The sequence below is a fragment of the Bidens hawaiensis genome, unplaced genomic scaffold (genome assembly GCF_021521415.1).
Source record: "Bidens hawaiensis isolate Kalapana, Puna unplaced genomic scaffold, B.hawaiensis_p1.1 tig00032505_1, whole genome shotgun sequence".
In the NCBI taxonomy this organism is placed as follows: domain Eukaryota; kingdom Viridiplantae; phylum Streptophyta; class Magnoliopsida; order Asterales; family Asteraceae; genus Bidens; species Bidens hawaiensis.
Genome location: NW_027495555.1, coordinates 177,218 through 196,270, shown reverse-complemented (window position 1 = coordinate 196,270; position 19,053 = coordinate 177,218). Strand labels below are relative to the sequence as shown.

The 19,053-nt window shown below is 42.0% G+C and overlaps 1 protein-coding gene across 1 annotated transcript; it reads right to left on the bottom strand.

Moving 5' to 3' along the window:
• Nucleotides 1-3,639: 3,639 nt before the first annotated feature.
• LOC143583765 (transcription factor ILI6-like) lies at nt 3,640-4,587 on the bottom strand. Its single transcript, XM_077065987.1, has 2 exons — nt 4,284-4,587; nt 3,640-3,841 (listed from the first exon to the last, which is right to left on the bottom strand). Exons 1-2 carry the CDS (start codon nt 4,422-4,424, stop codon nt 3,683-3,685), a joined length of 300 nt encoding a protein of 99 aa, XP_076922102.1. The 5' UTR covers nt 4,425-4,587; the 3' UTR covers nt 3,640-3,682.
• Nucleotides 4,588-19,053: the final 14,466 nt, after the last annotated feature.

The window sequence follows — 19,053 nt, the reverse complement described above, 5'->3', positions numbered from 1 at the left end:
TTTTGGTAAAAGTAATACACATTTGCCACTAAACCAAGTTAGTGCTTATGTACTTGAGTATAAACATTAAATATACATATTGTATTTAATAAAAATACATATAATTTAAAAAAAAATTCGGGCCTAGCAGGATGTCAAACATGTGACACCCTGTCAAACATGTGACACCCTGCCACCCCCAAGGGCCGGCCTTGTACTACATACATATTGTACATTCACTTTGTATGTATCAATTTCCTTAATTTCCAAACCATGGTGTAAAACTAAACCCTAGTTGCTGCATCTTCACCAGAAAATCAAGTACTAAACAATTTACATTCTCACTTCAAGACCGAGCTAGTATACCCGAGTTCCTAACAATGTACACGACATAACCAACTTTTCGGTTGTAAAAGTCTCCATAATTTGAAGTACTTCAAACCTAATATGGATTTGACATGCATATGGAGATGTTGCAGTACTTGTTCACAACATTAACATGTAACAAGATATTATTTGTTCACATGGGAGACACATTAAACATATGAGCGGTAGACATATATGACTATGCACACCTCCTCTTTCAAAGAACTATCAACTCAAGGTACAAGTACTAGGTACAACATGTTAACTTCCTACGTACATTCACACTTTAAATTTGACATCTACATACACGTTACACCGCTAATGAAAACATACCTTATTGGTTAGGATTATTACAAAGTACTCTACACAACATATTACACAAAAGTACCATGTTTTTTTCCCCTTAAAGTAACATATTTTTTATTTTAATAAAATCTGACGAGTTCTGGTTAGCTACGTTTGTCTTAACCCTTCATTGACTCCGTTCATCGTTACACCCACCTACAATCATCAGCACACTTGAATCTTTAATCACGTGCTACCCCGGAAACCTAATTAGATTAGTTTAGTGATATAGATTTTTTTTATCACGACTAAAGATTCTAAGAGAACAAGAACGATAAGAAATATGCATGGTTATTGGAAAGCCAAGTATATTGTTTATATGAAATTCCCTGAACCCAATGTGTCTCGGTAGTTGAGTTTACACATGCATTTTAGTTCCTAAATACAAAGATTTCATAAAACTTGTAACGAAAACATACCATCATTCAAGCATTCATATCTAAATGTACTCTACCCATATGCACAAAAAAAAAGTATATAAACACAAGCATACTTGGGATGTCAGTCTTCCGCGAGGTAGCTCGCCTCAGTTGCCACCATGTGTGTCAAACATATGCCTGCTAACCTGACGCACACACTTAAAGCAGCCTCGTTAATTATGTGAGTTCTAGCGTTCAAATCTTCCATCATTCATAACAATTATCAAGTAATTTAATAACAGATACGTGTTGCATAAAGTACAATTGTAACATACGATACATATTTCATAAGAGGTCCTGTCCCCCTTCATACGAATGATTGTCATCATTCAACATCACACAATTATACAATTGTCAGAAATGCCACAAAGGCATTGAACCTCATTGTCACGGTTACATACACCTTGAAGGGAAAACATACGTATGTTACAAATATAAACTGACGTAACTAATTATTATTTTTTTAATAGTGTTTGAAACTATCTCCAATACCCGAGTTAATATTTCTAAAACATGATATTAATCATTTATGCAGATTTTATTCTCTAGTCCTGACTTATTAAGAAACATCATTAAGGAGAAATCACATCCTAAGTTGTTTCGAGGTGTTTGGAATATGCATGCATGCGTATAGGTATTATTTATATCTTATACTAGCAGATGAAAAATATAAAGTTTTAAGGCTAGGCCAGTATTCATATTTCAGTTTTTTCTTTTTCCATTAATATAAACAATCAGCCTATAAAACGTAAACACGTTTCTCACATGTTACTATCATGTTCCATTGTTTTAAATGTAGATGCATTAATGGATAACACAGTTGACAAATGAGACTAGAGTAATCGCAATTTATGTGTTTCATTATTATTATTATTATTATTATTATTATTATTATTATTATTATTATTATCTTTGCATGTCACGTTTTATATGTATATATATTGTCTGGATTTGTGGTCAAGATAAACAATGGACAGTGGCATAGATAGAAATTTTCTTATAAGTTTGGTATTTTTTGATGTTTGAATTTATTATTATCAGACGTTAAAGTTTTCGAGTAGGGTCGTGTTCTTTTGAATATATCGCCAACTAAATATAAACATATCCACCTAATGTTCTTCTACCTTTGTCCCATTAAAAGTGTCATAATTTGAAAAAAAACAAAGTTTAAGATAGATTGAATTATTATTTTTTGTTTACCAAATGATAATAATGTTCTTGGAAATTAGGTCTATCAATATTACTTATTAATGCTAGTTGTGTGTGTTTAAGAGTAAACTTGAAAATTGACTAATAAATTTTGAAAGTGAACATTTTACATTTGTAATGAGACAAATAAAAAAGGAAATATAGACACTTTTAATGAGACGGAGAAAGTAATAAATTAAGCTTAAACATATTATAATAGTTAGACTAGACAAACAGACACAATCGAACCCTAACAAACGTGATCAAACTTAGGAGGGGCGCCGTTGGTCAAGGGGCAAGGGCCGCCGAAGCAACTGATCGGTTTTTTATATGTTTTTTGAATTTAAGATTTTGTTTAACTCTATTGTTCAAATTTTAAATGTTAATTAGGTTATCGGATCACTTCAATTGGGTTTAGTAATTTATAGTAATCTGGCATAGGGCTTTCTTTAATATAGTTTTCGGGCCTATCTAATTCAGTTTAGTAACTTGTGTAGTTTCTTTAAAAATTTTATTAAAAAAGAAAAGTTATTTACTAAAAAAATTGGATTATTGGATTTAAATACTTCAAACTTTCACTCGTTATTCGGAAACACTCCCAACTAACAAAATGTTTATCATTACTCTCGACTTTCACCTTATTTTCTACCGGCACCCCCAATCTAACGTGAAACTTAGTTTTTTTTTTGGTGATGTGACATTTCTAAAATTGCTTCAGAGTGCCTAGAAGAAAATAAGATGAAAGTTGAGAGTGACAGTAAACAATTCGTTAGTTAGAAGTGTTTCTGGTCAACAAGTGAAAGTTTGAAGTATTTAAATCCAATAACTAAAAAATTATCAACTAAAGTTTTCATAATCAGTGGAAAGGATGAATAGAAAGCTAATATGTCATGTTAATTAAGTCTACATGTGAGAAAAAAATGATTGGGAATAGTCCAAGAAGAGTGTAGTGCACTATTATACATATTATACAATTGATATGTCTTATATTTTGTGACATGTTTAATGCAAAAACTACTTTTCAGTAAAGAACTACATGATTAACCCTATTAGCACTTGGTACATGTAATGGGAGAAAGATCAAAGGAAGATGTATACAAAAACCATCTTATTTATGACATTTAAAAGGTGATTGATACTTGTTATCACATTTTTCTAGCTACTTAACTTTGATTCATAAAAAAGTTATATATTGTTTTAAGTACCATTATAGAAACCCTAGAATGTGTGTGCAATCTATGAGGAATTAGGCTCCAATAATAAATTTTAAAAAAATCTTAGCACATTTGAACACTCAAGCAAAATGTACATGCAAAAGAAATTAAAATGACACTGATTAATTAACATGCATAAAAATAAATACTTGATAGAACATATACTATATATTAAGGTGACATAAGTAAGGTTCTAATAATGGCTGCTTGAGGACTGTTGGTGTCCATTGACTGCAAAAGCTCTGATAGCCTTTGGCTCAAGTCTTCAACTTCTCTTTGTAACCTTCTAACATAACTACATGTCTCCTCCAATACCTTTGCACTTGACTCCTACACACAATATTTAACTTATTGAAAAAAAAATATATCAACTGTATAACAAAATAATTGAAAATTAAGTGTTGTGATACGATATATATATATAGGGTTTAGATCGAATACATATGAAATTAATGTGTTAAACATGAGAATCAAATAGAGTAATTATATATACAAGTAGAATAATCATATAATTACTCTATGATGTAATTATATAATTACCCTACCTGATTTTCACGTTTAGCACGTTTATTTTATTTGTACGTTAACCTTCCCCTATATATATAATCTTTTTACTCGGTTTTAACACGTCTCTCTCGTGATGATATATATCTTGTTTTGGACTCCGTTTAGCACATCATAACAAAATTAGTTAAAACATGATGTTTAATGAAAATGTACTTTAGTGTTCATGTATAGATAATAAGAAATAATGGAAGAACTTATAACAAACCTTGTGATGATGAGAATGGGTGGTGTGGATTTGATCATTCGGAATGAGTTGTTGTAACTTGTATACGAGATCAGCTATTTGGTCGTCGGTGATCCTTGATGGTGGTCTGGTTTGCCGGTAACGCGATCTTGAGGTAGACATAGATGAGTTATGGAAGAGTAGATGAGGCAATAATTAAGAGGGTTTGAGAAAGATATATATGAATGTGTTAAATGATTCCGACAAGTTATGGGGTGAAAAATAATAATGGAGAAGATGAGAATAATAAAGACACTTGGAAGTGATCAAACTCAAGTGTGCATGGAAGAATGACAATCATCGTTCGATGGGTTTTAAATAGAAGTTATGTGGAATGGGGTGGGGTGGGGTGGGTGGTAGGGGTAGATGGTTTGAGATCCTTTTATACTTTTAATTATGTTTGTGTCGATACTTGTAATACATTTAAAACAATACGAGAAATAAACAGTATCAGTGATGCGCACTTCTGTCAACAGTCTGTCAGTCAAAGATCTTACCGACGAGTATCATTCAGTGAATGTATGTCGGTTATATGTGTATGGTTAGTTTATTTGATGACAAATTACCGAGGATTTACCAACAGAACATGTACCCGTGGAGCTAACACTATTAACCAATATATAACCTAATATATCAGTAAACTAATTCCAACTAAAATAATGAATTAAATATTTAATCAAATTTTCTATGATACAAACCTAAAAATCAATACAAAATCTAGAACTAATAAAAAAATGAAAATAAAACAAAATGTGTAAATTAACACAAATTTAAAACTTATTACAAAATTACAATTAATATAAAATTATAATAAGTAAAAATAAATTAGTGTTATGAGAATATATTGTTTTTTTGCATTGTGTTTTATTCATCAATCGTGACGAAAAGACTCATTTTAGCACATCTTTCATGATTAACATTTCCAGAGGTCTAAGGGAGTGTTAAAAACATTTTGGTACCCTTTTATTTTTGAAAGAAACCACACATTATATTTGAATATAATAATTGGAACTCCCATAGTCAAGGAGCGACATGATCGATAAATTACTTTAGTTTGCTAGGGTTTCAGGTATATACATTTCATCCCACATGAAAATTAGTTCACTTAAAGTACGGATTATATCAAATAAAATATAATACATACCTTTCTTGTCTAATAAACCTTTATTGAGTTGGAGGCAATTTATAATCATAGACTTTTATTCTATGCATAGGGGGCGACATATTGAATGGATTTTGGGTGACAAAGGACGACAACAGATGTATTAACTAAAAGCATGGATGGTTAAAAAAAATTTAACTAAACAATCAAACAACATGATTACATGAAAAGTATAGGGTTTGAAGCCACTCTGTCCAAAATATTTTAGCCTTTTTTATTTCTAGTTACGATCCAATTAAAAAACAAGAAATGTAAATTAGAATCAAATATTATATTCGTCTTAAATTCGTTGAGTTTGAAAATCGCTTCGTTCCTAGCCCCAATGGCCCACCAAGTAACAAAGAGAACTAATCATTCCACGAGTAGTTTCTTTTTCTTTATTAAATGATTTTGATCAATCCAAGTATGTATGTTTCTTGGTTCCATTGTGTTCACCCCGACTAACTGATATATGTTAAATGATTCGTGCCCTAATAATAATAAATTATTATAAATATCATAAAGCTTTCATATAACAAGAAATTAAAAAGATAGTTATTAATTACATCAACCAAATATGACGTAATTTACCTTAGTATAGCTTTTCATTTTTTTATAGTTATTAAAGAAGTAGTAATATATTTTTTTAGTTACTAGTAATATAAATATTAGTTAGCCAAAAGTTAGAAGATATATATAGCAGGAAAAACAAGAGTGTGATATTAATACAACACATTTAAAGCCGTTCAAAAAAAAGGTACAACATGTTTAAAAGGGTAAAGTGTATTAAAGTTCATGTTCAATAATGTAAGAGTATGATATTTGCAACAAGAGTATGCTCTAGCATACGAAGTAGAGGCCTTGAAGAGCCCGTGAAAGGGCGGGAAACAAAGTGGCCGGCCAAGAACACTATCTGGCCCTTAGTTTGTACCGACTATTTTTCCATGGATCGGGGACTACTTCATGGTTTATCTCGGTTCAATTTTTAGTGGTTTTGGGTTTTAGGGAGAAATGAGAAGAATCGGGAGAAAGTGGAATGCTACCATAGTGTTAGGAGAGAAACGAAAAAATTAATCAGAAAAAACAAGAAAAAAGCTTATGTTGCATCTGAGATAAAACGGGAGGACTCTCTACACACTCTTATGAGAACTATATATATAATTTATCAAATTCGGTGTATTGTGTAACTTGCTTGCATTGCACCTTTTATCATTTCAATATTACAATGTTATGTACTTTAGTTGATCATAAAAAGGTACTACATGTACATTATAAACAACTCTTGAATTTGTGAACAAGTTTTTATTAAAAGACAGACGTTGGTGACTGTTGATGATATATATATATATAGAAGAAAGTTAATGTACAAATTAAATTAACGTGTTAATTGTGAGAATCAAGTAGTGTAATTATATATATAAGTAAAGTAATTATGTAATTATATCAGTGTAATTACATTACACTATAATTACACTATATATATAACTACACTACCTGATTCTTACAATTATCACATTAATGTAATTTGTATTTGATCCAAACATTATATATATATATATATTTCTTTAAATAACAGCTCTCATTAATCTTTATTATTATGATTTTAGTTGTTCAAATAAGAGAGAGAAGCCATACTTGGTGTTTCCAAAATGGGGTCAATGTTGAAGTGGGTTAGAGAAGGGTTCAAACCCACTTTGTGTCAATCTGACCACTCAAACCCATGTTTTTTATCATCTTCTCTTCCTCTTTGTCTTTCTAAAATTAAAAATATAGAATATAAAATAGTAAAACTACTTAACACATGTATACAACACCATGGTAGTTATTCTGGTGTTGAAAGATTAAGTTTTAACTGATTCATGTTTACTCTCAATTAAGATGAATATGTTTGACACATAAAAAATGTACATAATCTTCTTTTTCTAATCACCATATAGATTCATAACATATTTAAACACAAGTGGCTTGTATACTCTAAAGAACACTCAACTTATTTTCATAGTTCCAGCTATCTTGAAGGTGTTTCTCGGTCTTGGTTGTTGAAGAGGTATGTACCCGCCTCAACACCAAGCAAGGCGGGTCAACCCACAAGATAAAGACATTATGAAGGCACAAAGCCAAAACCCAGGCGCATCGCGCATACAAAACATGCTCAGGCATCATATGCTCGCGCATCACATATGCGCGCGGCGCATATCGCATGCTCTTGCACATCACATATGCTCGCGCGTCACATATGCGCGCGGCGCACCAGCGCGCGGCGCATATCACACGCTCGTGCATATCACACCTGCGCATGAAATATCTGCGCGTGAGAATAAAAAGAAGACTTCGCGCATCCTCAGGATGGGCGCATATCACACGTGCACATAATCAACCTCGTCCTTATCCAAATCAGGATCAGGGCAACCTTAATTGTGCACGTCAGACACTCTTCTAGAAGGCATCTTTTTAAGGAGTAAGAATATGCTGATGTTGACAGCTGCCAAATGAAAGGTCGACAACTCAGCATGACACATGTGCTACCACATGATTTCAACCAACGAGAAAGCGCCAGGTGTCCCAGAGGACACGTGGCGCAGTGCGATTGGAGGAGGCCAACGAGGCTGAGCCCAGCCAGTGGAAACCCTAGCACTATAAATACAGCATCAACTCCACTTTGATGACACATTCATTCACACTCAATCATTGACAGTTACAAGCAGTGATATCACATTCAATCATATTGAATTATATTCACTCACAGTCAGTTACAGAAAAACACACAGTCACACAATCAAGAGTATTCAGCGATTCAGCAATACTCTTGAGATTTCACTGACTCACACTTTATTATCTTCTCCACAAAGATACTGATTCTCACGCCGGAGGGTTACCCCAAGGAGGACCCCTCTGTCCCTTTCTGAGGGGTAAGTAACGGCGCTGTTCATTTTGTAGGTGGAAGAACACGGATTCAAAGGAACCATCGGTGAAACAGTTTAATCATACCCGAGGAAAGTAGATCTGCTACCAGTGAGTAGATCCACGTTTCTTCATTGGCGCCATCCACTGTTACAAACGGCAATCAGATCTCATCCAGATCTACGAAAAAAAAAAAAATCAATCACCATGGTTTCTGGAGTTCGTAACGTTGATCAAGCTCTGGAGGATATTGAACGTGAGGGTGTTAACGACGGACAGCAGGTAAACTCCTCCAGACGATCACACGTTACAAAATATGGCCGGCGCGAAGCTGAAAGGACCAATGGGTCCAGAAGATGAAGCAAACGATCCGAATGAATGGCTCATAAATGAGCAGCGGCGTCTGATGGAAAAGTACACTGAAATGATCAAACAGAAGAAGCTAGCCGACCAAACACAAAGGCAAGCGATTGATAAGCAGCCTACAAAAAGGCCGCGCGCGCCGGAAGAAGGGCATTCTGTTCACACTGCACACACTGAGTTCAGTGATGAAGAAGTGCATAGCATGAGGAAGACAAGGGATACTCATGCAGGAGGCTCGCAGCTACGCGCGCCTGTGAACATGGCGCCTGGGGCCAGAGCAGATCTGGATCTGCACATGCCATACAGCCCACCGGTCAGAGGGCAAGTTGACGTAACCACACCCTACAGACCAGCCATCCTGGTAAAACACTCAAAGTTTACTGCGCGCATCGCGCAGGCTCCCATCCAGCACAAGACCAAGATGCCAAGTGGTCTGGGCAAATATGATGGCACAACAGATCCAGATGACTTTTTGCAGGGTTTCTATAACACGGGAAACCTAGAGAGCTGGACGATGCCAACATGGTGTCATATGTTTGCTCGCTGCCTCACGGGCGCTGCGCGGGTATGGTTCGAAAGCTTGCCGACAGGGCAAATTGATGGGTTCGAGGAACTATTAGAAGAGTTCCAAGCCCACTTCGTACAGCAGCGCAGGCACACGCGCGATCCTGATGACATCATGCACTGCATACGCAGGAATGATGAAACGATTGAAGATTACATCACTCGTTTCAATCAGGAGTCCCTGGCAATCGGGGGCATAACTGAGCAGCTCCTGCGCGTGGCCTTTATACAAGGCGCGCGCAAGTGATCAGTTACGACGAGCTCTCGTAAGCAAAGATGGTATGCCCACCACGTGGGCCAAGTTAATGGAGGCATCGCGAGTTTTCGCGAGAAATGAGAAACAGATTGCCCAAGATAGGGCAAGAGAAAGAGCGCATCAGGCTGAATCACCGCGCAGCAAAGAGAAGAGGGCCAAACTGAACTCTGTATGGTCCAGGTTGCAGCCAACAAGTTTTTCTTCCGCGGAAAAACAAGCGCAACCAAGCTCACCCCAGCCCCAAAAGGATGCTCGTAAACACGGGGAGGGTGACAAGAGGGAGGGCGGCCGAGATCCCAGCAGACCTCTGCCAAGAATATGGACTCCCCTCACTAAAACACCTTCACAGGTGTTAAGTACTGAGAATGTCCAATTCAAGCCTCCCAAACAACTACACTACAAGGGACCGCAAAACAGTGGCAAATATTGTGAATTTCACAGGTCCCCGGGCCACAACACCGACGCATGCCATCATTTAAAGGATGCGATCGAGAAGGATGTAAAGTCGGGCAGGCTGGCTCACTTGGTAAAAAACCAAAGAATAGAAGATGAGCAACCGAGGGAGCCTCTGCCAGCAAGAAGTACAAAAGAATCTGTGTGGCTGAGGGGGGACGACAAGGGCAGACGTCAAGAAAGAGAAGCGTGCAAATTCACGGAGATTGGCGCGAGCAGCAAGTCATCTCCCAAGAATCAGGGAGGCCCTTCAATAAGCAGTCCTCTAGTCATTACCACACACATTGCTCATTACGAAGTGTCAAAGGTCCTGGTAGACACTGGAAGCGAATCTGACATTATGTATGAGCAGTGTTTCAGAAAGTTAGACCCGGCAGACCAAGCGCGGCTCGAAATTGTGAACGCACCGATCTGTGGTGTCTCAAATGAAATCATACATCCCCTAGGCCAGATTCAGTTTGAACTAACTATGGGGGATGATGAGCACAAGCGAGCCGAAGTTGTCAACTTCTTGGTCTTGCCCACCACGTCATGCCACAATATGATCCTGGGTAGGGGAACGATTGCCCAATTTAATGCTGTACCGTCGCCAGCGCACGGCGCATTGGGGATCCCTACACCAACAGGCGTAGCATTTGTTTACCGCGATCATTTGTGCGCAGTGACAAGCACGCCGCGGGAAGGGAGAATGAAACTTACAATGGCTGACAATGCGCCAGAGAAGTGGATTTTAAACCCAAAATTCCCAGAGCAAACGGTCACAATTGGCGCTACCATTTCAGACGAAACGAGATTGAGAATGAAAAAGTTGCTTACAAAATACACGTCGGTTTTCGCGTGGCAACACTCCGATATGACGGGGGTCCCGCGAGACTTGGCGCAACATTCTCTTAACACGTTTAAGTCGGTGGAGCCAATTGCACAGAAAAAGAGAATCATGGGGGATGAAAAGGCGAAGGCCATGAATGAGCAAGTGGAGGACCTGTTGCGCGCAAACATCATCCGCCCAATTCGATACCAGACATGGGTAGCCAATCCTGTGATGGTAAAGAAAAGCAACGGGTCATGGAGAATGTGTATTGACTTCAAGGACCTCAACAAAGCATGTCCGAAAGATTGTTACCCCCTCCCAAACATCGACGCAAAGGTGGACTCCGTGGCGCCATTCAAGCTCAAATGTTTCCTGGATGCCTATAAAAGCTATCACCAGATTCAAATGGCACCACAGGATGAAGACAAGACGGCCTTCAGAACCGACAAGGGTGTTTTTTGTTACACAAAAATGCCCTTTGGTTTAAAAAATGCGGGCGCAAACCTATCAGAGACTTATGGATTCGGTTTTCAGTGAACAAATCGGAAGAAATCTAGAAGTCTACGTCGATGATTTGGTGATCAAGAGCAGGGAGGAGAGACAAATGCTCAAAGACATCGAGGAAACCCTTCAGCGCCTAACGGAGGTTAACATGAAGCTCAACCCAAGCAAATGTACTTTCGGCGCAGAAGAGGGGAAATTTCTTGGTGTAATGGTCACTAAGGATGGTTTCAAGGTGAACCCTGAAAAGGTGGAAGCCATCCTTGACATGCCTTCACCATCCACCATGAAAGAGGTTCAGAAGCTGAATGGTAGATTGGTGTCAATCAACAGGTTCCTAGCGAACCACGCCAGCAAATCTACTCCATTCGTTAACACCTTGAGGAACTGTTTGAAGAAGAGCCAATTCAAGTGGACGCCTGAGGCTGAGCAAGCTTTCACTGAGATAAAAGAATGTCTCATTAAATTGCCAGCGCTCACAGCTCCACTTCCTGGCGAGACCCTTACATTGTACCTGTCAGCTGGAGACCGCGCGATCGGCGCAGTATTATTGGTGGATCGCAAGGGGATACAAACGCCGATATACTATGTGAGTCGGGTGCTCACAGACCCTGAGACGCGCTATTCCATAATGGAAAAGTTAGTTTTGTCACTAACACACGCGTCGCGCAAGCTCCATAGATACTTCAATGGTCATCCTATTGAAGTTCTGACTGGTTACAACATCCAGCAAGTTTTGCGACGCCCCGCGCTCTCCGGAAGGCTGACAAAGTGGGCGCTGGAATTAGGTGAACACACGATCACTTATAAGCCCCGTCCAGCGATAAAGGGTCAAGTTTTGGCGGATTTCATCACGGAAATCCCAGACGGAAAGATTGAAGAAGCTCAGCGCGAGGTAGATCCTCCGCGAGCAAATGATGAAGAAGATGTTTGGAGGCTATTCACTGATGGAGCCTCCAACAGCGAAGGGTCCGGCGCAGGCCTCAAACTGATGGACCCTGATAATCGTGAATATACTTATGCTATCAGGTTGGACTTCAAGAGTACCAACAATGAGGCTGAGTATGAAGCCCTGCTGGCTGGTCTGCGCATCGCGCGCAAGTTTGGGGTTAAAAGACTAGAGGCGCATGTTGATTCTTACTTGGTAGCTGCTCAGGTCAACGGCCTATATGACGCCAAGGAGAACACAATGCCTCTGTATCTAGAGCAGGCAAAAAAGCTCGTTGAGCAGTTTGACTTCTTCAGAATAATACACATCTCGCGCAGCGAAAACAAGTCCGCTGACGCGTTGAGTAAAATGGCATCAACTAATTTTGATCACTTTGGCAAAGATGTCAGGGTGGAGGTAATGAGCAGCCCGTCAGTGCAAACGCAATCGGTCCTTGTAATTCATACAACCCCTTCATCCTGGATAACTCCAATAACAGAATTCCTGATGAAGGGGAAGTTACCGGACGATCGCGCACAGGCGAGAAAGATAAGACACAAGGCACAGAACTATGAATTACTTGATGGTACATTATATCGGCGCTCTTATCTTGGACCGCTCATGAAGTGCCTGGATGCTGAAGAAGCAACCTATGTGATTAGGGAGATTCATGAAGGAATCTGTGGAATTCACGCTGGCCCGCGCATGGTGGTTGCCAAGGCGATGAGCTCAGGCTACTATTGGCCAGGCATGTACTTGGATGCGCTAAAAGAAATCCAAAAATGCAAGGCATGTCAGAGCTACGCGCCAAACACCATGCGTCCAAAGAACAACTTGATTCCAGTCACCTCCGCATGGCCTTTCCACAAATGGGCCATTGATATTGTTGGGCCCCTGCCGCAAGCGCAAGGGCGAGTGAAATTTTTGGTAGTGGCGATAGACTATTTCACAAAATGGGTTGAGGCCAAGCCACTAGCAAAAATCACAGCTGAGGCGATGAAGCAATTTATCTGGAGCCACATCATTTGCCGTTTTGGCCTTCCCATGGAAATTGTGAGCGACAATGGCAAACAATTCACTGACAGGAAGATATCAAGCTGGCTCAGAGAATTGCACATCAACCAAATCTTCACATCCGTCTACCACCCTCAGGGGAATGGTCAAGTGGAGCGCGCGAATCAAAGTTTGCTAAATGGGCTGAAGAAAAGGTTGGAGGGAGAATCCCATTCTTGGGTCGAAGAGTTACCTAATGTCCTGTGGGCGCACAGGACATTAAGCAAAACTAGCAATGGCGAATCCCCGTTCAGCCTAACCTATGGGACAGAGGCTATGATCCCAGCAGAAATTGGATGCCCATCCCATAGGGTACTCATGATGAGCAAAACTGATAACGAGCGCGAAAGAAGATTGGACCTTAACTTGCTTGAAGGGCGCAGAGAAGCGGCTATCATTAATGAAGCCAGATACAAGAAAAAGCTGGAAAAATATTATAATCAGCGCGTTAAAGAATGCCACTTCAAGAAAAATGATTTTGTCCTTCGAAACAATGAAGCTAGTCGCGCAATACCCCCAGGAAAAATGTCCCCCAATTGGGAGGGACCTTATCAAATTTCAGAAGATTTGGGGAAAGGCGCGTACGCTTTAAAAGATTTGAATGGAAAAAAGATACCGCGCTCGTGGAACGCGGCACAACTTAGAAAATGCTTCATGTAAAAGTTCAAATTTGTAATGAAGGCTTTTAAGCCATCATGAATGATGATTCGCGCTATCTTTCAATATTTGTTCTATTACCTTTGCATACATGTTTCACACTTCCTTTATTAAATTGGAACAATATGACAACACTATATTGACTTCAAAACAAAATAAAGCGAAGTAAAACATACATGCGCGAGCCTTAGCTCAAACGCGTTAACGAGTCTTAACTCTAAAACGTCAGGGCCTTAGCCCAAACTTACGAGCCTTAGCTCAAACACGTTAATGAGTCTTAACTCTAAAAACGTCAGGGCCTTAGCCCAAAACAAAGAGCCTTAGCTCAAAACACTCACAAACATCCATCTTACATCCCGCGCAGCCTGATCATAAAAATCCTTAAACACAACTAAGGCAAAGTACATGCCATATCATGTTAAGGTCTCAGGTCGAGGCCGCGCGCGGAATCATAGTGGATATCTGAGTAACACAAGCTGACATGTAATGGCTAAACTCATACTTCCAGCCCGCGCGACAACGACGCGCGAAAAAGAAAATAACGACAAGTTAGCGCGCATGTCAGCATGAGCAAGATACTGCGAGAACCACAAACAAAATAGAACAGAGGTTAAGTGAATAATTTCCATACAACCTTGTTCTTATTTTAACGTGCAAGCATATCTTATATCTATACAACCAAACATGAAGAGATGAATGGAAATGCGCAAGATATGAAAACGAGAGAACAAGTTTCATTCCATTGGATCGAAATTTACAAGTATGATGAGTTACAAATTACAAGTATAAAAAATAAATATACAAAATTTGATGAAGGGCTTCTCAAGTCTCCACGTCGACGTCAGCCGCTTCATCACCCTCATCATCTCCCGCAGCATCTGGCGCGGTCTGCTCCTCATCCCCGAACTGACCATAGTCAAGTTCTTCCTCCTCATTGGAATCTTCGATCACAACGGTGTCACGAGCAGATTCTTTCGCCGCGCCAGAGCCGCTGGCAGGGGCAACATCCCCCGCGCCACCATCATCGCCACCAGCCCTCTCGCAATCATCAAGCAACTTCTTTAGCGCGCCGAGGTCGGGCTGGTCAGCAAGCGCAGCTATCTGTAAATCATTAGAAAAGTAATGAGTACAAAACACTTAGAAAAGTTAGTCAAGAAAAACTCATTATGATCAAGGTACCTGCATAAGGATGGGGATGGGAGTATTCATATACTTTTCCCCCACCGCGGCCATGTCCGCGCAGGCCGCATCGCTCTTGTAAGGGTACTCGGATGGGTTCTTCCTCAACATGCCATATTCATACCCATCCGTAAACCCTTCAGCTCGGCCCACCAAACGCGCGGCGGCATTGCAGTCCATCACAAGGGCTTGAAACTCGGCGGAATATTTCATCGCCAAAGCGCAGCGAGCCATGCCCTGTGACACCAACCATTGGCGATCCTGCGCGAGGCCAGCAACAGACGTCTCGAGGGCAGGAACCTGAGAGTTTAATAACTCAACAGTTTCCTTAGTCTTTTTTAGTTCTTCCTTATCAGACGCTGCTGCCGCCAAAATTTTTTCTTTCTCCGCCTGCGCAGCACCAAGTGCTTCCTGGCTAGACGCCGCCGTCGCTAAGGCCTCATCTCTATCGGCCTGCGCGGCCGCCAAATCCCTTTTCAGGCGCGCAACCTCGCTCTCCAGTGATGATTTCTCAGTGATACTCTGGACGATAGCTTGGTCACGCGCCTCGGCCTGCTGTTCCAAGACACGCACTCTGCGCGCGTACTTGGCAACTTCGGCCTCCGCCAACTGCTGCTTCTCCCGCGCAGCTTGGAGCTCATGCCCGCGCTTGATGTATGCGGTGTTGGCACTTGCTCTGTTTTCACTGAGCTCCGCCTGGAGTTTCTCAGCTCGCGCTGCGAGCATCAGACAGGTTCCAGGCGGCCACCTTAGCCTCTCGCTGGGCTTCCACAAGAGCGTCGCGTACTTTAACATAATCACGACGAAGCTCTTGGGAAGCAGCGAAGAAAGCCGACCCAGCGAAAACATGGTCGTTCAGCAAGTCCGCGCGGGTGCGCTCCTCCTGATACCTCCTTTCAGTAGGAGGCACGGCATGAGCCCAGAAGTCCTCGCATACGCCCATGGATTGAAAGGAACTCTCTTCATTAATATTCCATCTCGGGCGGTAAACGGGGACACCTTCCTGCAAAACACAAGAAAAGTTCTAAGTCATAAAACATACTTATATGGAGATACGCGCAGCGGACCAACAAATCAATACATACCTGCGGGGATGAAGCAGGAAAGTCAGCGCCAGCCCCACCAGAGGTCTGCGCTGCGAACACTTGCGGCATCGCAGGGCTGGCGCGGTCTCCCAAGGAGTCTTCAACTTGAACCCCCTCGTCCTCCTCGTCTTCTTCAACAGGCCTCTTCTCCTGCGACCTGGAAGGCTCCAAACCAGCCTCGCGGGGAGGGCTGCGTGCAGGAGGAGGCGAGGGAGGTCTCGACGCCGCCAGTTCGGCGCGCAATACGGTTTCCTGCTCCTTGGTAATCCCAATAAGGGGAGATTCAGCACTAGCAGGAGCAGGACCAGAACCAGCGGCGCCGGAAGTGCCGCCGGGAGTATCACCAGCAACTGTTGCGCCAGCTACAACTCCTATGAACAAATAAACAAGGAAAAATTGTTTATGACTGACTCCAAAGGGAAAAATTTAGAAGACATATGTGCAAAACTTACCTTGGCGCAATTCTGTTCGCGCATCGAACATCGCCATAAAATCCATTCTACCCTTTTCAGAGGGTAGAACAGGGGACTTCGATGGAGTCCCCGGCGCAGCCGTGGCACCTTGTGGCGCCTGCGGCTGATCTGTTACCGTCGCTGCCTCTGCAAACATTTAAAGGAGCAAAGGTTTAATAACAATTCAGCCAGATGAAGATAAATAAAGTATACCTGTTGCAGGCGCGGCACTGCTTCTCTCTTCAGCCGCGCGAAAGGAGGAGGCGACGCCACCATACCTCAAGTGGACAGGAGGTCTGCCCACTCTCACAGGCAGAGAAGCTAAAGAAACCTTTGTGGTAAACACCTGGGTTTCCTTAGGTCCCTTCGTTTGAGCATGGGGATGAGCGACAGGGGTGTCCTCTTTCTTCTGTTTCTTACTGGCCCCTGCGCCAGATTTCCCCTTAGCTTTGCGCTTTAGTAGAGGCGCCTCCTCTTCCTCCTCCTCCTCTTCCGCGAGCTCTAGCTCGTAGTTTTCAAGCGCATCTACAAAAACAAGCGACAGAAATGTTAATAAACTTGGGTATTCTAAAGGAATGAGCAGCAGTGCGAAGACTTACCAGGCGCGTCACCGTCAAAGTCAAAATCCAGATCTACTGGGATGAACAGGTCATCGAAGCGATCCGGGAAACCAACCTCCCCAGCGCCAAGTTCGACGGAGCCGCCCTCCACATGTTCATCATAAGCGGCAAGGATGTAATCCTTGGTGACTGCGCAAAGCCAAGTTAAATGATATCAGCAAAAGAACGATGCTCGCGCAAATATAAAAACAAAAAAAAAAAAAAAACTTACACAACCCGTCGACTTGGATAACGGGCTCAAGCGCGCTGTCGGCCCAGAGCCTGCTCATGCCGACCCCAACCAGCGCCTCCTCGCAAATTTTCTTCGCGGGGGATGGTTCGGCGGTCAGTTTCTTAACCCATGCGCCAGTTGGGTTCTTGAGGACACCCTCATCTGCAGGCGCAGAAGTAATAGAGCGCATGGTCATACGGATGGGGATCACACCGGCCTTAATGTAAAAAAACCTCTCAGACCAGTCATGAAGGCTCTTGAATGAAACAGTGGAGCACTTCACTTTCTGACTGCGAGGAATAAAAGAGATCCAATTGTCTTGGATCTTGGCCTTATAAAAATATTGAAAGCGCCGAGGAGTGGGTTCCTCGCGCTGGGATTTGCACATGAACTCAAAGTGAGTCACGCGCACGAGTCCAAACGGATGGACTTGGGATATGTGAATCCCATAGAACTTCAACAGTGCACCCACAAACCTTGTCATCGGGAGACGAAGGTTGCAGTGGGAGAAAAAGTGGCTATATAGGGATATATAGCCGGCAGGCGGGTCCGCCGCCGTTTGCCCGGACCTAGGCAACATGCAGCCAAACAGGGTGGGAAAGCCCTGAGAGGTGATCAGGTTGTCGAGATCTGCCTGCTTCAATTTGCAGGGGATTTCATTCCACCTTTTGGTGGCCTTGGTCCTCCCTACTTCCTCCGATGTGGTCTCAACAACCTTCTTCCCCTTCCCCTTTTGCTTCAATGTCGACATCACCACAGATTTCACACGGCGTCTTCGAGAGGCAACGGAGGTGATTGAAGGGCTAGACGAGTATGAACTATCAGACATACAACTGTAATAGCCGATAATCGAGGATTCGAATCGATGTAAACACTCAAATCAGAATGTGAAAGCAGAAATTTGAATTTTAGCAACAATGAAGATGAAGATAAAAATTTCCTAAGGGCCTGCTTTTATAGGCCCAGGAGAGAGAAATGTGGCAGCTGATCGGGTTTCACGCGCCCCCACTCGCAGGGGCAACCCAACGACGGCGCGACACGTGTCCCTAACAGCTGTGTGAGGGGACAAAAAGATGTAACCGACCTGCCACGGAACAGAGACGCGCCCCCACTCGCAGGTACTAACCAATGCGAGTGCGACACGTGTTCAAGACAGCTGTGTGAGGGGACGTGAAAGGCAACTGTAGCACCTCGAGCACACGAAACGTCTGACACGTTTACGGCGCACGTCATCACCAACCAACCACGTGTTTGGACCTTTCGTTTTCAACCAAATGGATAGAACTTCGCGCGACGATGGAAACAACAAAGAAAACGACAAAACCCCCTATAAAAGGACAATTCAGTGAGTCTAATATCTATCTTACCACGCTCGCGCAAGATAAGACACACATTAGACTGGGGGGGCTTGAAGAGGTATGTACCCGCCTCAACACCAAGCAAGGCGGGTCAACCCACAAGATAAAGACATTATGAAGGCACAAAGCCAAAACCCAGGCGCATCGCGCATACAAAACATGCTCAGGCATCATATGCTCGCGCATCACATATGCGCGCGGCGCATATCGCATGCTCTT

Coding starts and splice junctions, on each gene's coding strand:
- LOC143583765 (XM_077065987.1), bottom strand. CDS start 4,424: ATGTCTACCTCAAGATCGCGTTACCGGCAAACCAGACCACCATCAAGG. Junction 3,842..4,283: donor CCCATTCTCATCATCACAAG/GTTTGTTATAAG, acceptor TATTGTGTGTAG/GAGTCAAGTGCAAAGGTATT.